Source organism: Tachyglossus aculeatus, chromosome 16, assembly GCF_015852505.1.
Source record: "Tachyglossus aculeatus isolate mTacAcu1 chromosome 16, mTacAcu1.pri, whole genome shotgun sequence".
NCBI classification, from domain to species: Eukaryota; Metazoa; Chordata; class Mammalia; order Monotremata; family Tachyglossidae; genus Tachyglossus; species Tachyglossus aculeatus.
In genome coordinates this window covers 508467-529247 of record NC_052081.1, presented here as the reverse complement: position 1 = coordinate 529247, position 20781 = coordinate 508467, and the positions used below count along the sequence as shown (strand labels likewise).

The following is a 20781-nucleotide window of genomic DNA, read 5'->3' as shown; positions in this document are numbered from 1 at the left end:
TTCGCCCTCCAACCCGAGTCCGTCCACTGGCCTTCCTTTGCGACTGTCCATGTTTTCCCCATTTCGGAGTCCGAAGGCTCGGGTTCTGCCGCGGCGTCTCTGCCCTGGCCCGCCCGTTCCCCTGCCCCGGCGCCCCGAGGCTGGGCTGTAGTCGGTATGGCGGAAGGGACGGTAAGACCTGCGCGGCTCCTCCAGCAGCGGGAAACGGGAAATGCGGGCTTGGAGGGCAGAAGCCTCGAGGTTTTTGTATGGGGCCGTGAACCGAGGCCGCGGATCGAGGCCGCGGATTGAGGCCGCGGACCTATTCCGCCTCTCCTTCCCACTGCTCCCCGAAATGCAGGATAAGTCTCCCTGGTCGGGAATGAGGCGGCTGGGTCCGGCCCTTCCCGGCTTGGCTCGGCCCGGCGCAGAAAACCGTCTCTGGTCACTGGCCTTCGGAGGAAGCACGGTGTCTGCAATCACGAACCTTTCTGACTTGGTTCACCGTCGTCGCGCCCGCGTGCGACTACATGTGTTTCTGTGTTTGCGTGACTGCGCGTGTCCCTGAAAGTGTGTCTGGAAGACTGTGCAATGCACGTATGTGTCTGAGGACTGTGTATGAGAGAGGTATTATGCGTCAGCGTGCATCTGGATTCTCCAGGGCATGTGTGGTGTAAGTGTGAATGTGTGCAGGATATATGAAGTGGGTATTCGTATTTTTATGCGCGTGTTTGTGCGTGCATGTGTGCGTGTGTGTGTGTATGTGTGTGTCGTGTGGGGGCCACAGGAGGGCCCCCTCAACTGGAAGCCACGCTCGTTGTCCCGAAAGCCCTATGGGCGCCTTTCCCGGCCTCGGCGAGCAGCTCCGAGCGCCGAGAGCGGAGGGCTACAGGGCCGGGTGGGACCGTCCTGGGGTTGGAGCGGACGCTGCGCCCGGAGCTCGCCAGAGACCCCGCGAGGACCCACCTGACCGCTTCGAGCGAACCCGTTCCCGTTTCTGATTCCCGGTGCCGATCCGATTGCGGTCCCCGTTTCCGACTCCCTGTTCCGGTCCGGTTGTGGTTCCCGTTCTCGTTTCCGTTTCCGATTCCCGGTTACCATTCCCGGCTCCCGGATCCCGTTCCTGATCCCCAGGACCCGATTGTCTTTCCCATTCCCGTTTTCGCTTCCCGGTCTCGATCCGGCTGCGGCTCTCGTGGCGATGTCCATTCCCGGATCTCGTTCCCCGATAGGCCCCCGGTTTTGTTCCAGGGCCGGGGCCGGTTTCTGGCCCCGACCAGCCGCGCCGCTGAGCTGAGCTCGGGTCGGGCCCGGCCCGCTACTCCTGAATTGCACCTTCTCGGCCCAGCCCGGGCTCGAAGTTCAGCTCCGCACCCCCCCTAGGCGCCAAGAGTCTGCGAGGCGGGCTGAGTCCAGAGCAGACGGGTTTGGGGGACCGTTATGCTTTACCCTCTCTGGCCCCGGCCCCCCATGCCCCCTCCCCCTCCCTCTTCCCGTGTAAACGGGTTTTGGCGGAGGAAGGGTTAACCCCAGCCCTGCCAGGCTGCAGGGACAAACAGGCCGAGATTCTTTGCCCTTGAGCCTCAGTGTCTTCCCGTTTCCCATTGGTCTGCGGCTTCGGGGTTTCTTCCGTTCTCCGCTCCCCATTGGCCGCGTTCGCCCCTCCCACGCCCCCCTCCCTTTTCAGGCGCACGAGGCCGCTCCCCTTTCCCCCCCGCGAGGGCCAGAGAGGGAGGAAAAAGTTTCCCAGAAGTTGGATCAATCAGAGAAGACCGGGGCGGGGGCGGGGGAGGGAGAAAAAGGGGCCGCACCAAAAAGCAAAGATGAAATCCAGTCCGGGTTGCCTCTGAGCCTGCCGGAGGGGCACGGGGGCGGGGGGGGGGCAGGGGAAGGGGAGGGAGACATCGCCCGCGCTGGACCGGAGCTGACACCGCCGCCGCAGCCGCCGCCTGCTCAGCTCCGCTCCCGGCCCCGCCCGGCCCATGTAGCTGCCCTGCCCGCTCCGGGCCGGGGACCGTGGCGCAGGGGGCGGGGAGGGGGAGCGGAAGGAGAAGGAGAAGGGGTTCAGCGGAGCCCGAGCAGCCCCGCGCCCGGATCCTCAGCCACCGCCCCCGGCCCCTGGCCCGGCCCCACCGGCCGCCCCGCCTCGGCGCAGGACTCGGAAGGGCCGGAGCCGGGGCCGGAGAGGAGCCGGGGCCGGGGCCGGAGCCGGGCGGCGCGGCGCGGGGCGGCGCGGGCCGGCTAAGATGACTGAGAGGAGGCGGTCTGCAGTCGCACTGAGTTCCCGGGCACATGCCTTCTCCGTAGAGGCCCTGATCGGGACCAGTAAAAAGCGGAAACTCCGGGACTGGGAAGAGAAAGGTTTGGACCTGTCCATGGAGCCACTGAGCCCTGCCGGGCACCTCGGGGACAGTGAGGACGCGCGGTCCTGCCTGGAGGTCCGCCCCGGTGAGTGCTCACCGATCTGTCCGGCCGAGGGCCCGGTGTGTTGGGGACGGGGCGGTGGTCGGGGCGGTCGGTGGAAGTTTGATTTTTCTCGGGACCGAGGGTTCAGTTTTCCCGCGCCGGACGGGCGGCGGCTTCCGAAACGTTCAGGACAAGAAGAACCACCAACCCACAAAGCGAAGCTCCCCCTTTCTCCCTCTCCCCCTTCCCCCGCCTGGGCCTCTGCAAACCTGCAGTCTAGAGAGCCAAGGGAATGGGTAGCGGGGCCGGTAGTGTCCCCGAGGGAGGTCCGGAGCTGGCGTCTGGGTCTGCGGGAAATCTCGGTGAGGACGGAGACCCCACTTCCCGACACCCTGAGGCTCGACCCCGGGCCCCTCTGGATCTCCCTTCCTGCCCAGCCGCCTTGGTCTTCGCCGGATCGGGCGCCTTTCTAGAAGAGTAGAGAGCAGGAGAGCGTGCGGGAGTGAGTGTGAGTGTGTGAGAAAGGAAAGGACAATGTGAGTGCGTGTACGTGCGTGTGTGCGTGCGTGTGTGTGTGTGTGTGCGTGGTTTGTGTTTGTGTGTGTGATTCCCTTCCCTCCACCCAGGCTGCCTGGGACCATTTTCCGGGGCGTCCGTGACTCTATTTCTGGGTTCGAATCTGCTTGCGGTTTAACATCTATTTTCTCTCTACGGAACAAATGCGCGCCGCTTGCCCATACACACTGCTTACAAATGTGCCTCGATCCTCCAGGAGAAAAAGTCCGTTTACGTCTTTCTTGTGTCAGCAGCCAAGGTTTCGGCTGTGGAAAATCAGTATGCAGCGAACAGCTGGTATCAGGAAAGTCTCACACACCACACACACACATACAAACGCACACACGCACGCAGGCACGCTTCGCGGACAGCCAGGGGTGTTGGAGGAAGGGGGTTCTGGAAGCCAGAGTTCTGGAGGAAGAGGTTATGGTAAGCCTGGGTCCTGGAGGGACAGGGCTCTGAAGGCCTGGGGCTCTGGGAGAGTGGGTTATAGAGAAATGGGTTCATAGGAGAGTGGGTTCTGTATAAATGGAGTTCTGGGACCTCTCCTGCAGAGCCGTGCGGGGCGAACTGGGGAGAAAAGACGTTTTGTGCGCAGAGAAAATGAAGAAAGAGATTGAGAGAAGGAGCAAGAAGGACTAAATGAGAGGGAGAAGCGGGAGAGGCTTCGGCCCCGTTTTCCGGGAATGAAAGCGGCCCTCGACCTCTAGAAGGCCTGGCCCGACCAGCTTCTCGGCCGCGGCCGGGTGTCAGTGGGTCTGCCGACTCCCGGAGTTTCCGGATCGGAGAAAGAGTCTTAGGTGAAAGTGAACTGGGAGAAGAAAGGTTTCTATCTTCCGTGTATGTCACCGATTAGGGGAGAGAGCCGCGGTGGCGCCCAGCCTGCCTGCCTCTACCGCTTGGAAGCTCCGAAAACGCTTCGCGAGCCGCCCCTCCCAGGAAACAGCGGTATTTCCGGGGGCCGGAGAGAGCGTGCTTCCCATTTGAGACCCCTCCGAAAGGAGAAATAAAATTCCCATCCTCCTCCACCTAGATGGGGTCTCTGCCCCTGTGACTCCCCAGTTAATCGGCAGCCCCCGGCTCTCCTCATTCGGCCGCGTTGGAGGTGAGGGAGAGACGGGCGCTTGGCTGGGGCGACCGGGGGGGCGGGGGGGGGAGGTGCGTGGGGGCCGATCGGCTGAAAGCGCCTCCCCCTCCCCCGGTCTGGGAGCGGTATAAGGGGATTCCGTTCCGGCGAAGAGCGCTTGGGGGCAGCGGAAGGGGAGACCACAGCGCAGGCCGCGGCCAAGTTGCTTTCGTGAGTGTCTTCCCGGCCGATTCCGAACTCGAGCGGAGGGAGAAGGGGAAAACGAAATTGGTTTCGGGGGGCGGTAGAGAGCGGGGAGTGAAATCGACCCTGTTGTAGAATCCGCTGCTGAACTACCCTGCCCCACTCCTGGGACAAAAGGGGCGGAGGGGGAATGCGGGGCCGGAGGACGTCGGCTACAGTCGGGGAGTCGGGGAAGCTAAAGGACCGGGGCGCAGGAACAAGCACAGGGACAGAGACAGGGTCCGACAGGCAGGCTCATCCTTCTCCGCCCCCCCCCCCCCGCCCACGTCTTACTCCTTGGCCATTGGCCTCACGCTCTTTGCCCACGGCGCCGTAAGTAGGGAGAGGTATAACCGTGCTCTGGGGTTCCTGAGGCAGCTCTGCGGGGCATATCCGGACTGGGTCGGGGCGGGAGGGAAAGAAAGAAAAGCCCGGGGAACCGCCCGCTGCCCTTCCCGCATTGAATTTCTCCCGAGAAGGGTCGGGATTGGGCGTGCGGCCCCCGCGTGAGTTGGGCTCAGCACGAAAGGTCCAGGCTGGGGGCGGAGAAGGGCTGGGTGACGTGGGGCTATGGGGTCCGTGTCCTCCGAGCTCCGGCGGGGTCCCCTGGATCCCAACTCTGAGGTGAGGTCATTGTCTCTACCCCACGGCTGCCTGCACGGGGTTCTCAGCCTCCCTCACCGCGAGTTTCCGAGCAAAGCCGAGAAAATTCTGACGCGTCTGCCCGCCCCTATCCTTCGTGTCCCCACCCGTATACCCATGGTGCAAGGTGACCTAAAACCGGGGCTCATCTGGGGCTGCGGGGTAATCCCCACTACCCCCCGACGTCTTCTCTAGGTGACCTAAAACCGGGGCTCATCTGGGGCTGCGGGGTAATCCCCGCTACCCCCCGACGTCTTCTCTCCCTTCCCTTTCTCCTCTTTTAGCAGAAACGCTAGGGGGCCCGTCAGAGCGGGGAACCCGTGTGGTGCGATCCTGGTCTTTCGAAGCCGCTCCCGCCCTCACCCCTCCATTCCGCCCTTCTTCTTCCCAAGATCTGAGGCCCTGAGGCCCGGAGCCGAAACCCAGAGCCAGAAGACGCTCAGTCTCCGACTGGCCTGGCTCCCCAGTCTGGGTTGTTCCGCCTTGGGACACACCATACACACACACACACACACACACACACACACTCTGTCTGTCTCCCACGCTGACACAGACATCCTGACACAGTCACACGAGCGCACTCAATTATGCGGGAGCCGGTACCGGGAGGCTCTGAGTTTCTCTTCTCGATCTTCAGGTCCATACGGGGGCCAGAGGAGGGGGATGGTTAAGGGGACGCTTTCCCCCTAGCACAGCGGGCCCAGGAGAAAGGAAAGTACATGAGTGGGGGATGGGGAACTGTGGCGGGATAGAGAAGGTGTGTAGCTCCTGAGAGAGTATATGTGAATGTTGGGGTCTGTGTGCGCGTGTTTGTGTGTGTACAACTGGGTATATATGAGTGTGGCGTGGCGTGTGTGTCTGTGTACCGTCCCTGAGCTGTAGGTGTTGCCCATGCCCATGTTTACCCTGCTCTGAGGCCTAGCCTGGTCTCTGCCCGCCATAACTGGGGAGTGGGCAGGCGCCGGGGGTCCAGGAGGGCCGCAGGGTGGGGGGGACGCGCGAAGGGGAGGAGGGAACGACCCTGGTAGGCCCCTGACTGCCTCTTGCCCAGGTGGGGCGGAGTGGCCGCTCTGGATCGGATGCGGTTTCTCTCGGGTTTCCTACCCCTTCTCTGGACTGAGCGACGCTTGCCTCGTCCCTCCCTTCTGGCCGCCCTCTCCGCCCCGCGCCGCTCCCCGCCACACCGACCCAGGATCGGGCGGCCCCAGGGGTTCCCCCGCTCATCCCCGGACTGCTTGACCTCCTCCTAATTTTCGGTCTTTCCGTTTCTGTCTCTCCCTCGGGGCTCAGAGAGTGTGGGTGCGGGGCGACAGACTCCGGCGGGACAAGTTCATGTCACCGCACCCGTGCCAAGTGAGCGGAGACGGGAGACCCGCCGAGACCCGCCGTGTCCGGCCCTCGGGGGAGCCGGAGCCCCAGCTGGTTCTTGGGTGGAGCTCTGGACAGGGGGCCCTGGCTGCCTTGGATCTCCCGGCCACTCCTGCCGCCGCCGCCGGCCACAGGGCTGCGGATCGAGTAGAGGATCGCTCCCCGTCCCCGCTCCAGGCGGTCCAGGGGGACGGGGAAAAAGACATTTTTCCCCTCTTGCCTCTCTTCCCACGGCGAGCTCCCGGAGTTCCGCTCCGGAGCCGTAGACGGCAGCCTCCCAACTGTCCGAGCGGCCGCTCTCTGCTACTGGAAAACACCGATTAGCTGGGCCCGGATCTCGCGCCCCGGCGGCAGGGGTTGGGGGGCAGGGCGAGCGATCGGACACATATGAGACCCCCAATCTCGACTCCCGCCTGCGGGCCCGCAGATGGGTCACGCACCCCTCCCTCCCGGGCCTGGCGCCTCCGCTCGGCCTAGCCTAGTCCGGCCTGGCCCACTGCGTTACCCTGAGCGCAGCCCAGGTGCGGGTGGGGCCCGACCCCTAGGCCCAGCCCCAGCCCCAGCCCCAGCCCCAGGCCTGAGAGATGGCCAGGCACGTTTTAGGGGAATCAGAGCGTGAGTAGATATACCGAGAGGCCGGAGGCCCGGACCCCTCAGTCCCTGAACACGCGTCAAACAGGGTACCAGGGCGAGCGGGGATGGCGTGGCGGCCAGAAGGTCGTACTCGTGAATAGGGAATCTGAGGGCGGTGGCAAGTGACGGGGCGCAGGAACGGGCGCACACAAGGTCGCCAGCACTGGGAGTCCCGCACCCACACCCCAGTCCAGAGCCCGACCACTGGACCTCTCGGCAGGGCGAGGCTGAGCCGTCAAGATGACACCTTGGGCTTGGAGAGCCCGCTGCCTCGGGCTCCTCTTTGATCCTTGTGGACGTGGATCGTGAATGCCAACTCTGTTGCACGGTGCTCTCCCAAGCGCTTAGTACAGTGCTCTGTACACCGAAAGTGTTCCATAAATACCATTGATTTATTGATCTGCTGGGCGGGCCTCTGGGGCCCGCACAAGGGTGAGGGTAGTAGGGCCTGGAGTTCAGCGTCCAGGATTGAGATCGGGCCTTGCTAAACTCCAGTTTCTCTTTCTGAAAAACGAGGCTGACGACGTGGAGCCTTGCCCCGCGCTGGCGGCTCGCGGGGGAAAAGCCAAATGAAACGATACGGAAGCTTTTGCCAAATCCGTATACGTTTCCGGCCAATTTGCAAAAAGGCGTGAGTGCGGGAGTGTGTATGGGTATGTGTCTATGTCAATGGGGACGTGTGTGAATATGAGAGTGCACGTAAAAGAGAGGGATCGAGGCAAGGGTTTAGCGGAAACAGGAAGAAACTCCAGCACCAGGAGGAGGAGTCCGGGAGGCACTAAACTGAAGCATTCTCCGGGCCTGGCCTCTCGCCGTTAGGCCAGGTCTCGCCGCGCGGGTGACCAGCAGGCCGAATTGGTTCAGAATAAATGTTTATTCCTGGGTGGGGGGCGGGCTCGGAGTATCCTGGGGGCTCCCCCCAGACCTTCGCCTGAGCCCTGTCTGGCTGATTTGCGTGTATCCGGGGGTCGGTGTGGGGAAGCGACCACCAGCTCCGGATCTGGAGGATCTGCCGGGGAAGGGGGGGGGGGGGGCGGGGAACACGACGTTTGGAGTCTCGTCAATTTCAGGGGTAGAGAAGCAAGGACAGAGGGGAGCCATCCGCTCTGGAGCAAACGAAATCTGCCTGCGAAGGGAGCCGGCCGGGGGCGGGGGAACAGAGAGGTTGGGGAAAGATCGGATTCCGGGACCGTTCCCTGCCTGGGCTTCCCCGCACCGAGTTCAAAGGGACCTCGGTGAGAGGTTCTGGTCTAGGGTAGTGGCCCAGGCGGCTGAGAAGATAGATGAGGGCATTCAGCAGCCAATCGGTCTACCTTCGAGGGGCTGGTCCCTCGCGACTGGCCCAAGGTACAGTTCTTACGCGGGGAAGGGGCCGAAGAACCCTGGCGATGGCGGGACCGATGGGCCGCAAGGGCCCGGACGGAGGGCGGGGAGCATTTCCCAGCAGGAGGGACTGGGGGAAGGGCAAGTCTGCCCTTCGGAGCGAAGTAGTGAGGGAGGAGCTGGGGTCGGCGCCGCGGGGCTGAATGGATCACAAGGGTCCGGGCTCCCAGCTCCAGCACTTCCACCTGGACTCGGTTGCTCGGCTCTGCCCTGGCGGGGAGCCCGGACCAGACGCTCGACCCGGGAGTGACTCTCCCTCCCGCATAGTACGAACTGCGCACTGCCGCCTGCAGCGACAGGCCGAGCGCGCGCACCCCCAAGGCGTCTGCAGAGCTGGAACCACGTTTATTCTTCCTCTCGAAACCGGTATGACAAACGGAGAGCTGCCGAGGCTATGGACTAGCGAACTACCGAGGTCCCGAACGGTGGAAAATAAGTAACAGCTGAAGCTTTTACGGGTCGGGAAATCAGGGTTCTTTTCTCTCGAAGGTGCAAGCCCGGTACCAAATCAACCCTGACAGGGGGTCTGCGGGGGCGGGGTCACCTCTCAGGTGCTCGGATTCAGGATTCAAGGCGTCTGCGCGCGCAGGGGCGGGGTGAGGATCTGGGCGAGAGTGAGGCCGGGCCCCTGCTCCTTAGGCCCCGGGCCTTAAGCCATCTTGGGCGGGATTGGCTGCCGTTTTGGAAGTCATTCTGGCCGGGGTAGGGGAAAGCAGAGAGCGGGTCCTTTAGAGCCCCAGATTCCGGCTCAGGTCAGTGAAGCCCCCGCCGAGGTCTGTGCCCTGCGTTTCCCTCCCCAGCTACGGAGAGTATTGCCCAGTTCTGGATGTAAAATTCAGTTTGTTGGAAGTTAAAAGACTAAAAGCTGATGCTTGATGTTTCAGAAAGCTAAAAAAAAATAATTTCGGGGCAGAAGATCTGGCCGGCGGCGGCAGAGGAAACCTCTTCCTTTTCTTCCTGCCCGCCCCTCCCCGCCGACTCCCGGCTGAACGGCATCAATGCGACGACTAACCGCCCAACTTGGGAGAGAATTCGATGCAGCTGATTGGGGTAGGCCAGTTGGGATCGTTACCGTGTCAGGCGGGTGGTTAGTCGCAGAACCTGCCCGCGGAATAACACCTCCCTTTTCTAGCCCCGCTGCAAATGTGAACCTTTCGGAAAGGTCGGTTGTTTAATGGCCCGTACTTAAAGACAAAAGGGTGAGAATGGAAGGTTCGAACTGAGCGGGTTTGGTGGCGCTTTCCCAGGAAACCCAGAGCCCCGTCGCTTGCCGAGAACTGGCCTCAGAGAGCTCGACTGGGCTAGCGGGCCAGTGTGTGAGCTTGCCTCGGTCAGCAGCACGACCGCCTCATGGAGACCGAGGGAGACGCGGGAGAAACAGTTCCTGCCGTTGCAAGGGACTCGAGTTGGCGTCTCCCCGGCGGGACCGGACAGCGAGGGAGGAATCGAGGCGGCGGGAAACCCCGGGACCCGGGTGGAGCGGAGACGCCCGCCTTGACGGGGTCGTCGGGGGAGACTCCGATGACCCCAACAGACTGCATGGGACGATAGAGCGGCCGCCAGGGTCCCACTCAGTTTCTGGCAGAAAGGAGGCCAGGGCGGGGAGGGGAAGGGAAGTCAGTGGCCGCCCCTTCCCCCACAGCTCCCTTCCATCAATCCCAGTGCCCAGGAGGAGGTTCTCAGGGCCAGACCGGGAAGCGGTCTCGGGTGTCGTGCATGAGTTACACCTGAGGTCCAGACTCAGAGTTTTCAACGGTTGGGGGCTGGCCTCGTCCTAGCCGCCCCCCCCCGCCACACACACATATTACCACCAGAAGCCCCAACCCTGTCGAAGAGCATCGAGGCACCCAGAGAGGTTCACCAATATCTGAGCCAAGGACCAGTGGGGAGGGGAGGAGCTCGGGAAGACTCTCTCCCCGACCGCCTCTTTTTGCTTCACCCACTGGGACCCCCGAGTCGGACGGAATTCACTTCAGAATTCCGGGAAACTCTTCCAAGCCGGACCCGATCCCGACTCCCGCTTTCACCGCCCAGCCCTGGGGGCGAACGAGAGAGGAAGGCGATCCAGCGGTAGCAGTGTTCTCGGGATTCCGGAAGGCAGGCAGGCGTGGTGACAGCGGGAGCTGACTTACCTCCAAGCTGCTGGGGTGAACGACCTGGCATCTGATTGCCAGTTCCGGACCCATCTTAGAAGGGGCACCCGGGTCCAGGAGCGATTTCGCTAGCGTCACCCGCGAACCCACTCGAGGCCGCCCCGCGCAGGACCGGGTGACGCGCCCCGTGGGCCTGGACCGCACCCCGTCGGCTGACCCAGCACCGCGAGAGGCTCCCAGCAACCCACCTCCCCCGGGCCATGGCGGAGTAGAATGGACGCCCCCACGGTTCCCGAGCAGCTGCGGACAGAGAGATGGAGGAGAGACCGGCTGTCCGGGAGGGCCGAATGAATGGTCCAGAGACTCAGCATTGCACGGTGGCGGACACCGAGGAGGGCGAGCTGGGGGAAGCGGCAGACACGGCGCTGATGCCCCAACCCGGCGGGCCGCGATCGGGACAGAGGTCGCTTGCCTCGAGTGGGGCTTCGGGAAAATCGGGGGACGGGGGAGAAGATGGGAAACAACGTTAGACCCTACAAGGTCGACACATCCGGGCAGCACGGTAATAGTAACAACATTTATTAAGTGCTTTTTATGGGCAGAGCACCGTGCTAAGCGCTGGGAAAAAGTAAGCAAACGGGAATTGGACCCTGCCCCTCAAGGGGCTCACAATCAATGAAGGCAATCTTTGCCCGGCGACTCCGAGGACACGAAGCGGCCACACCCCTGCCTTGCCCTTGCTGCTGTTGCTGGCCGGACAGTGAGCCCAGGTGGGGTGGACCAGGCCGGGCGGTGATCGTCAGGCTTTTTGTTGGGAGGCCGTAGCAAAAGTTAACGTCACAGTGATTGGTATAATACGGGTTTCGAGGGACCCGCCTCTTCCCCGTTTCATCCTGGGGGTAGCTGGATAAAAGTTGGGGTCATTCCAGCCCCGCCCCCAGAGACCGGCCAGGAATATCTGGTCCCTCCCGGGTTGTGCAGGGACGCTCGGCCCCTCGCTGGAGGTGGACTGGCCGCAGTTCCTAAGATCCCTGTCGGCTGCCGGAAACTTTGACCCCATGACTGATGGGGCAGGATCACCCGGGTGGCCACCCAGACAAAGCTATGGGCCTTAGGGCCGCTCCCTGCCATCTTTTTTTTTTTTTTTTTAAAGATATTTGTTAAGCTCTTACTATGTGTCAGGCACTGTACTAAGTGCTGGGGTAGATGCAAGCTAATCAGCTTGGACACATTCCATGTTCCATATGGGACTCACAGTTTTAGTCTCCATTTTGCAGATGAGGTAACTGGGGGCCCAGAGAAGTTAAGTGACTTGCCTAAGGTCACACAGCAGACAAAATTGTAGAGCAAGGATTAGAACCTAGGTTCTTCTGACTCCCAGGCCCATCCTCTATTTACTAGACCACGCTGCTTAGGAGGAGCATGCACAGACTGAGCAGCTTTGCCGAGAGACCCTGCTTAGCTTTGTACACCAGGTTCCCTTCCCGGAGGCCTTCCTTCTCATCCTTTCCTGCCCCCGTCCTGATCCCCTCTGCCCCTGCCGTACGATGCTGACTTCATTTCCCAGCAGGAGAGGAGAAAGCCTGAAACCGGTTAGGAGCAGAGATTTCCGGAGCCGAGAAATTGAAAAGCTCTTGCACTCGATTATTCGAGCCTCTCAACCTCGTCGCCCGTCACTAGCAGGAGGCCTTTTCCCTAGAAAGCGGAGTCAAGGTGCGCTTGCCTGCGGCTGGCCGGGCCGCTTCTTCTTTCGGCAATGGGATATCGTCGAGAGAGCAAGGAGGGAGTTTTGGGGAGGCTCAGCACAGCGCCCAGCGCAGTGCTCTGCTCTCAGTAGACCTCCAACAGAGCGCTCCGAGCACAGCAGATAGTCTGCACAGTAGTCCGTAGCCAGTAGACGACCGCCCTTAGCGGGTTTCCACTTTGGCCTGTCCGTAGGAGCCTGCGGGCTGTCTGCTTTGAGTTTAGAGTGTATGTCCGGGCAGAGCTGGAGTAGCTCTGCTAATTGGCTTTTCTTTTGTGGGCTCCGGGCCGGGCTGGATCTGATTGGCTGTATTTGGTCACACTGAAAGTCTGTTCACCTGTATTCGTGAGCCTCCTTGTCCATTGGTTCCCCCATCAAAGACCAAGCTGTCGACCTTCTGTCTCGTTGTGCCCATCCAGCCGCTGCCCCCACCCCCTCTATGAGATTCCAGGGACCCCAAAGGAAACCTGCCGTCGACGACGCTTAGTACAGTATGTTCGGTACCAGTAAGCGTTCAGTAAATAATAATAATAATGATGGCATTTGTTAAGCGTTTACCATGTGTAAAGCACTGTTCTAAGCGCTGGGGGATAAAAGGTGATCAGGTTGTCCCACATGGGACTCACAGTCTTAATCCCCATTTTACAGCTGAGGTAGCTGAGGCACAGGGAAGTTAAGTGACTTGCCCAAAGTCACACAACTGACAAGCAGTGGAGACAGGATTAGAACCCATGACCTCTGACTCCCAAGCCCTTGCTCTTTCCACTGAGCCACGCTGCTTCTCTTAAATACCATTAATTGATTGATGAGGCAGTTAATAGCATGTACTCAGCACCTACGTTGTGCAGAGCACTATACGTGGTCGAAGTAGTAGTAGCACTCACTAAGCGCCCACTTGGTTCACAAGCACTGTACTAGGCTCTTGGGAAAGCACGGATAAAGTAAGTGACAAGTTTCAGCCCACAAGTTGCCTCCACTCTTGCGGAGGAGACAAGTACTTGAGAGAGTACAGCAGTAGTAGTAGTAATAATAATAATAATAATGGTATTTGTTAAGCGCTTACGATGTGCCAAGCACTGTTCTAAGCGCTGGATGATCAGAAGACTCGATTCCTGCCCTCAAGGCGCTTCTAGCCCAGGGAGGTCTGGGTCCTTGGGTATAGAATTGGCTTGCGTCTGATCTTGGTAATCGCTTGTGTCAGTATGTGCAGGAACTTGAGAAATCAAATGCCCGACTTTGTCCCAGGCCCGGGGACGGCGGGCTCCCCGCTGGCTACTTTTGGTCGGAGCGTGGGCGTGCATGTGGTATATATATATATATATATATACATATATATATATATACATATATATATATATACATATATATATATGTATATATATACATACCTCATACCTATATACATACAGTATAGGTATGTATATATATATATATATATACATACCTGATAATACCTGATGAATCGTTGTTAAGCAGGGGAGAGTCGCTCTCCGGGCTCTGCCGTGACAGAAGGACAGACGGGTGGTTGGACCTGCATCAACTATATTTATTGAGTGCTTACTGTGTTCAGAGCACTGTACAAAGCCTCTGTCAGGCTCCCAGCTGGGAGGCCTCCCCGAGTCCCCCGCGCGATCGATCTGGTTTCTGGGGGTTACTGGGGGTCCGTCGGGGGAGGGGACTTGCCTTCCCACGTCCCCAGACTGCCACTGTGTCCACGTCGTGAGTATGAGGAATCTCCGGGGCTGGGGACGGGGACGAGGGCGGGAGATGGTTCTCCTCGCGAGGCCGGCAGTGTGGGCGGCATGGAAGCTGCTGGGGGCGGCCAGCCTCCGGGCCCACACGAACCGCCCGCCACCTCGCCCGCTGGGGCCTCAAACGGGGCAGGAAGGGAGCGCGGCGAAAAGTGGGCTTCTCGAGTTGAGTGGCTCCAGGGCGGCTGGCACTTGCCTTGGGTCTCGATTTCCGCACAGGGAGGATGGGACGATGCTCCTAGGCCCCGCCCGGCTGGGAACATCGATGCCGTTGTGCAGGCGGAGAAACGGAGGCTCGGAGCTGGGGGGCGTCGCCTGGCGGGTCGAGCGGGCGCCTGTGAAGGCGAGCAGCAGCGGGAGGGCTCCGTGGGCCGAGCCGAGCAGGGCAGAGCAGCCACCAAGCGGCCAGAAACGCGGGTCTTCTCCGTTCCTCCTCCTCCAATTCCTCCCTCCCTGCTCTGCACACAAGCCCCGGCTCAATAACTCGATGAAGCAATCAATCAGTCGTGTTTATTGAGTGCTTACTGGTTGCAGAACACTGTTCTAAGTGCTTGAGAGAGTCTAATATAACGGATTTGGTAGACACGTTCCCTGCCCACTCTGATCTTACAGACAGGGCGCGCCCCCTCGCCGCCCACTCCCCCGCACAGCCTGCGGACGGAGGGGTCCCTTGGGGGGAGGGAGGAGGGGGGAAGGGGAGCCTCAGGCGCGGGATAGCGACGAGGGTGGGCTGGAGGGGGCGACTTGGGGCCGTCGGCTCGAACGAGCAGCGGCAGCGATCGGAAAGAAAAAAGATCCTGAGGCCAGGAGCAGCCGGAGCCCGGGACCTTCTGGTTCTCCACGCACTGGGCGCCGTGCGGGCTCTGGGTGGCGCCCCCTCGTGGAGCCCTCGAAGTACAGCGCGGCCACGGGGAGGGCGCCAGGGCCAGGACGGAGAGAGAGGGTCACTGTCTGGGCACTGAGCCCCTGCAGTGGGCTCGGGCTCAGGCGGATCGGGGACCTCCCGTCGAAGGACGTTTATATTAATTCATTCACATTTATTCAGCGCTTACTGTGTGCAGAGCACTGTACTAGGGTTTTGGGAGAGTCCAATACAACAATAAACAGACACATTCTCTGCCCACAACGAGCTTGCAGGCTAGACAGACATTAATATAACTAAATAAATTACAGATATGCACATAAATGCTATGGGCCTGGGAGGGGGCAAGAACAAAGGGGGCAAGTCAGGGCGAAGCAGAAGGGAGTGGGAGTAGAGGAAAGGCGGGGGGGGGGGGGGCGCTTAGGCAGAGAAGGTCTCCTGGAGGAGATGTGCCCCCAGAAAGGCCTTGAAGACGGGGAGAGTAATTGTCTGTCGGATTTGTTTCCTTTCTGGTGCTCCCCGCCGTCCTACCTTCCCCTTCTCGGCGGGCTCGTCCGGACCCCACCGACCAGTTTGGGGCCCGGGAGTCGGAGGCAGCCTCTCCCTGAGGCCGCCGGGAGGCGCGGTTACAGTGACTGGAACATAGCAAGCCTTAATTATTATGATCATAATTATTACTATTATTACGACTGCACTGTTTTGCATTAGCCCATATTCATTCATTCATTCAATCGTATTTGTTGAGCGCTTACTGTGTGCAAAGCACTGAACTCAGCGCTTGGCAGAGTACAATATAACAATAAGCAGACACATTCTCTGCCCATAGGTGGGAACGAGCCGTCTGCCCCATCCCTGGGGCTGGAGTGTGGGGTCGGAGGCTGAGGGCTTCAGCTCTTGCACTTGGTTTTGTACCTTTTATTGACCCCCTCCCTCAGTTTCACAGCAACTATGTCCATATCCCTAGTTTATGTATATTAATGTCTGTCTCCCCCTCTAGACTGAAAGTTCGTTGTGGGCAGGGAACATGTCTACCAACTCTGATGTACTCTCCGAAGCGCTTAGTACGGTGCTCTGCACGCAATAAAGGCTCAATAAATATGATTGATTGATTGAGGTCGGGTGTCTGGGGGCTGGCCCGATCACTAGACCCCCGACAGCTCCGGGGGCAGCGTGAAATGTTACATTTTTCACTGCCAATAGAGATGGAAAGCTGCCGAGTGCCCTGGAACCCGGATCTCGCCAAGCCTGCCTTTGGCTGCCGGGGTCGGAACGTGGGCCTCCCCCAAGCTGCGGCCAGGGATCTTCTCGTCATGGTTCCACTGCCTTGGCGAGGGCGGAGGTGGTGTAGTGGTTGCGTTTTCAAGTGATCAATCAATGGTATTTTTTTGAGAGCTTTCGGTGTGCAGAGGAGTGTACTGTGAACTTGGGAAGAGTACAATACAGCAGAGTTGATAGCCTCGTTCCCTGGCCACAGCGAGTTTACAGTCTGGTGGGCGAGACAGGCATTAGTATAAATAAATAATTTAAAGATGTGTGCATAAGTGCTGTGGGGCAGAGGGTGGGGCAAATACCAAATGCCCAAAGGGTGCACGGATCCCCTTCCAAAAACGAAGCAGAAAGTAGAAGGATTCCGGGAAAAGAGGGCTTAATCGAGAAAAGCCTCCAAGTTTTTCTCGCTCTTCTGTCGTTTTGAGATAATGGTAACCCCAAACTCATTCTTATCTTTCCATCTTGAAAACGTAGCGACCATCCAAATAATTCAAGCGGGTCCAACTTTTTGCCAGCGCCAACACAATTAGTTCCAAGATCCGGGCCAAATTCCAGCTCCGGTAATTACTTTCTGCCCTTCTAATGTTACATGGAAGACCGTCCCCCTGGCCGGCCGGCCGGCCGGCCGGGGCTCCGGAGGTCGGCTGGCAGCTGCCCGTCCGGCCTCCGAAGGTGGCGGCGGTTCGCAGGGAAGGGGGTGGGGCACGAGGACCAGTCCGGAGTTATGCCGGCGGCGGGGCTGCGGAAAGGGACGAAGGGAGGGAGGGAGGGAGTGGCTCCCGCAGTTCCCAAGGCCCAGATCCCCGGCCGAGGAACGGCTGCTGTCCCCGAGGCCTTCCGAGGGATGGGGATGGGGCCGCAGGAAAGGGCCAACTGCGACTGACCGGGGAGGGGGGCCCAGGCCGGGACCCTCGCTGGGGAAGCGCGCCTGCCGGCCGCATCTCTCCTGGGGACCAGCAGGGGGCGCAGAGGGCCATCCTGTCCACGCGCGAGGTCACCGATTCGGGGTCGCTGCCCCCGCCCAGGCTGGGGACGGGGAGCAGGCGGGCAGGCGATGGGGCTCGTAGGGGCCGGGCAAGTCTTGGAGATTTTTTTTCCTCCCAAAATCCAGTCTAGGCGATGCCTCTTCTGGGTTGTGTGGACGGAGGTGAGTTGGCGGCTTGAGTCGCGTTATAACGTGGGCACACTGCCACCAGACTGGGAAAGCTGGGCCAAGAGGTGGGGTGGTCAGTTCCCGGGGGAGGGGTCAGGGACTGGTGGAGTCGACAGTACTCCGTGGAGTGGTCATGGCCTGGGGGAGCCGATGGAGTGGTCAGTTTCCCATAGCATGGTCCGGTGGTGTGGTCAGTGCCCAACGAAGTGGTCAGTTTGCAGTGCAGGCCCAGGTGAGGCTGTTTAGAGTCAGGGCTGACTAGTCTGCTCTGCAGGCTGCCAATTCTCCATTAGCCAGTTTGTGGTTTATCCAGACCACCCCTCCTCCCAGGTCCCCAACCCATTTTTTTTGTCTCTCTATGACTCTTGCCACCTTCTGGAGCAAGTCCAACAAACAACGATATGGGCAAACACAGGGATCTTGGGGGAGGAGACTCAACTCTGTCCAGTTGGCCAGCGGTTCACGGGGAAGGTTTGGGGGTTATCATCGGTGGAACCCATTTATCCATTATCAGTTTGCTGCCCGTCCCCTTTCTCGCGGATAATCGAACGCAGGCTGTTGAATGTAATTTGGAACTATTTTCTCCTCGCCTCTCCTGGGCCTTGGATTGGCCACCTGCTCACTCGCTTCCTGCCCACCGCAGAAAGTTCATTTCTTGCTTTTGGGGGTGGAGGGAGTCCTCCCATCCCGCCCTCGACTCCTCAAATTCTCGGTCAAGAAGGGGGAGAGGGGTTGAGGCAACTAATTAGACGACTTGGGCAAAAATCCCCATTTTTCCCAAGGTCAATCCCTCAACCCTCTTTTTCACTCCGCCTGTGGGGACATAGCCATAACCACAGCCCCGACCCCTTGATAACCACCGCGATTATTATTAATAAATACCACCACTGCCATAACCACAGCTCCAACCCCTTGATAACCACCGCAATTATTATTAACGAATACCTCCACTACCATAGCCACAGCCTCGGCCGCAACGACAACCATCTCCTTACCACTAAAGCGCAGCGATCGTGTCTTCTACCTCTGCCGCAAGCTCCCCAGCGATTAATTCCGAGCTCCGCACACGGTAGACGCTCAGGTAACTCACTGTTTGATTGATTGATTGGCTGGTTGGTTTCCTATTCCCCCCGGATTCACAGGGGAACTGGAAACGTAGAAACACTGGCCCTCGTTAGGAAACGCTGGAAATGGTGCCTCCCGGCAAGAAAGCCAGACGTCCCGGTCTGTCGTGGGGGCGAGTCTTTCGCCTTCCCCGCGCAGACCTTCGCCCCCATTTCCTCCCGAGCGAAAAAGGTGCCAGTCACGCTTCCCAGCCCTGGCACCCGGCGCGCTGGTGGAGTTTTTGCCAAGGGGACATGTGGCGCGCGCCTGCCCTTCGTTCGGTTGTTGGCTTGTCCGCCGTGCGCTCCCCACACCTCGCGTGTCTGCTCCAACCCCACTCCCGCGGCTCTCCTTCCCCACTCCCTCCTTTCGGATCTGTACTGCTGCCGGCCTCGCCTTCCTCCGGCCGGCGTCTCCGGGACGAGTCTCTGGGCCTTGGAGGAGTTGGTCCCCTCTCTCCCCGTCCCCTTTCCCCCTTCTCCCCTGGGCCCAGCGCTTCCCTCAGCCCCTCCCGAGCTAGAAGCATCCGGCTCCTCTCCTGGTTAATGCCCGACCGCTGGGCCGCCCTCCCTTACATCCCCTCCTGGGAGGGCAGAGAGGGCGCTGGGGGCCCGGGGCGCTTCAGGCCCTGAGTGCGGATTCCGCGCCCCCGAGGTGGGGGGGGGGGCGAACCACTCGGGGAGCAGACACCCCGGTTTTCCTTGGCTCAGATATTGGTTTCCAGGCGCCCTTTCTTCAGTTGTCCAGAGCGGCGTCGGCGCCTCGTCTATCTGGGATCCGGTTAATAATAATAATAATGACGGTATCTGTTAAGCGCTTACTATGTTCCAAGCACTGTTCTAAACGCTGGGGTAGGTAAAAGGTAATCAGGTTGTCACACGTGGGGCTCACAGTCTTAATCCCCATTTTACAGTTAAGGTAACTGAGACACAAAGAAGTTGTGACTTGCTCAAAGTCACACAGCTGACAAGGCGCAGCCGGGATTAGAACCCACCACTCCTAAACCCGTGCTCTTTCCACTAAGCCACGCTGCTCCTTATCCAGTTGCCTCTTCCTCGTGAAATCACCGCTCCGCCCGAAACATCGCACGCCATTTGGCCTTTTGCAGCGTTCAATATAACCTCGGCTCCTTTCGGGAAACGGGAAGCTTCCGGCGGCCACTGCTTCCCCACCAGAATCCTCACGGAAAGGCACGTGTGACTGCCCATCATCATCATCATCAGTGGTATTGATTGAGCTCTTACTATGTACAAAGCACGGTCGGTGGCTAACAAGGCACTGCGGCAGCCTCATTAAGGTGCATCCAGATGGCAAGAAAACTTTCAAGTTGCCACTGTGCGAACCTGGAAGTGAGCCGTGAGTCCTGCTCTCCCTAGTTTGCAGACGAGCGTGGGCAGACAGACTGCCAAGCACACGGACACTCCACTGGCCATGGTGTCTAGTTCCCCCGTGGCGTGGCGTCTGGTCCCTCGTGTGACCGTGGGGCACTTGTTTCCCCACCTGATCATAGCGGCTGGTTCCCCGCGTGGCCTTGGCGTCCGGTACCCCATGGGACCGCGGCGCCTGTTCCCCCTTGCGGCAGGCTGGGAAGTTCTGGTGGCAACGGGGCAGGGAAACGTCACCACCCCCGAGTAGGGGCATTAAACCGGAGCCGGGAGCGGCCGTCCGGGAAAGGGTTTGGCGGGAACTGGCGTGGCGGTCTGTGGGAAGTGGGCTCCCCGGACCTCAGAACCGAGGGGCAGGGCGGCCAGAGGGGCCGGGGAGCTGCCTGACACCCAGAGAATGAGCTCGAAACGTCCTAGCCACGTGACCGCATTCAAGGACCAACAATCCGAGGGCCAGACAGGGTCCTTCTCCTCCTCCTCCGTCCCTCCCTCTCTCCCTCTCTACTTCACTCCTTCCTTCGGTATACCTACAGGACAAAGAGTTTCTGGGGAGCAGTTATTTAGGCTGGGGAGGTGTGCCTTTTCTCTGAAAAAAAATATAATATATATGCATATATATGTGTATGTGTGTGTGTTATCAGTATGTGAGTGATGGTGTGTATGCGTGTGCCTGTTATCGCTTGTATGGGTCTGTATAAAAAGCTGTCAGTGATCTCAGTGTTACCGTTCATTAATTTTGACAAACGCCTGTACTAAATGCTTGAAGTTTCTTGGCACCGGGCGTTCCAAGAGCTAATTACCGTAATTCCCATTCTCTGGGGGCCTTTTGCTCCCGAAAAGTCACGTCTTTAAAGCCCCTCTCTCCCTCCCAGCCTCCTTCCTCAATCCATTCCACTCACTTTGCCCCTCCTTCCCTTTCGGCCCCTCCCTCCCTCCTTCTCTCCTTTCATATTTCAGAATCCAATCATAGGGTCTCCTGATCTCATTTATCCGCCGTTTCTCCTCGCCCTCTAACGGGTTGCACATGTTGGCCAGGGTCGCGCTGGGCCCACCAGCCATGGCCTTCTCACTGGGGCAGCCCGGCTGTTCTCTAGAGACCCTCACCCCCACCCCTGTTCCTCGGAACAAACAGGGACCTGCCTGAA

At 59.8% G+C, this 20781-nt stretch overlaps 1 protein-coding gene across 1 annotated transcript in view; it reads left to right on the top strand.

Moving 5' to 3' along the window:
* The first annotated feature begins 2225 nt into the window (after positions 1 to 2225).
* The window catches only part of TBX15 (T-box transcription factor 15), a 41339-nt gene continuing 22783 nt past the window's right edge, over positions 2226 to 20781 (top strand). Inside the window, exon 1 of the mRNA XM_038758178.1 lies at positions 2226 to 2427. Within this exon, the coding sequence (XP_038614106.1) occupies positions 2226 to 2427 (202 nt within the window). The remainder of the gene's footprint in view (positions 2428 to 20781) is intronic.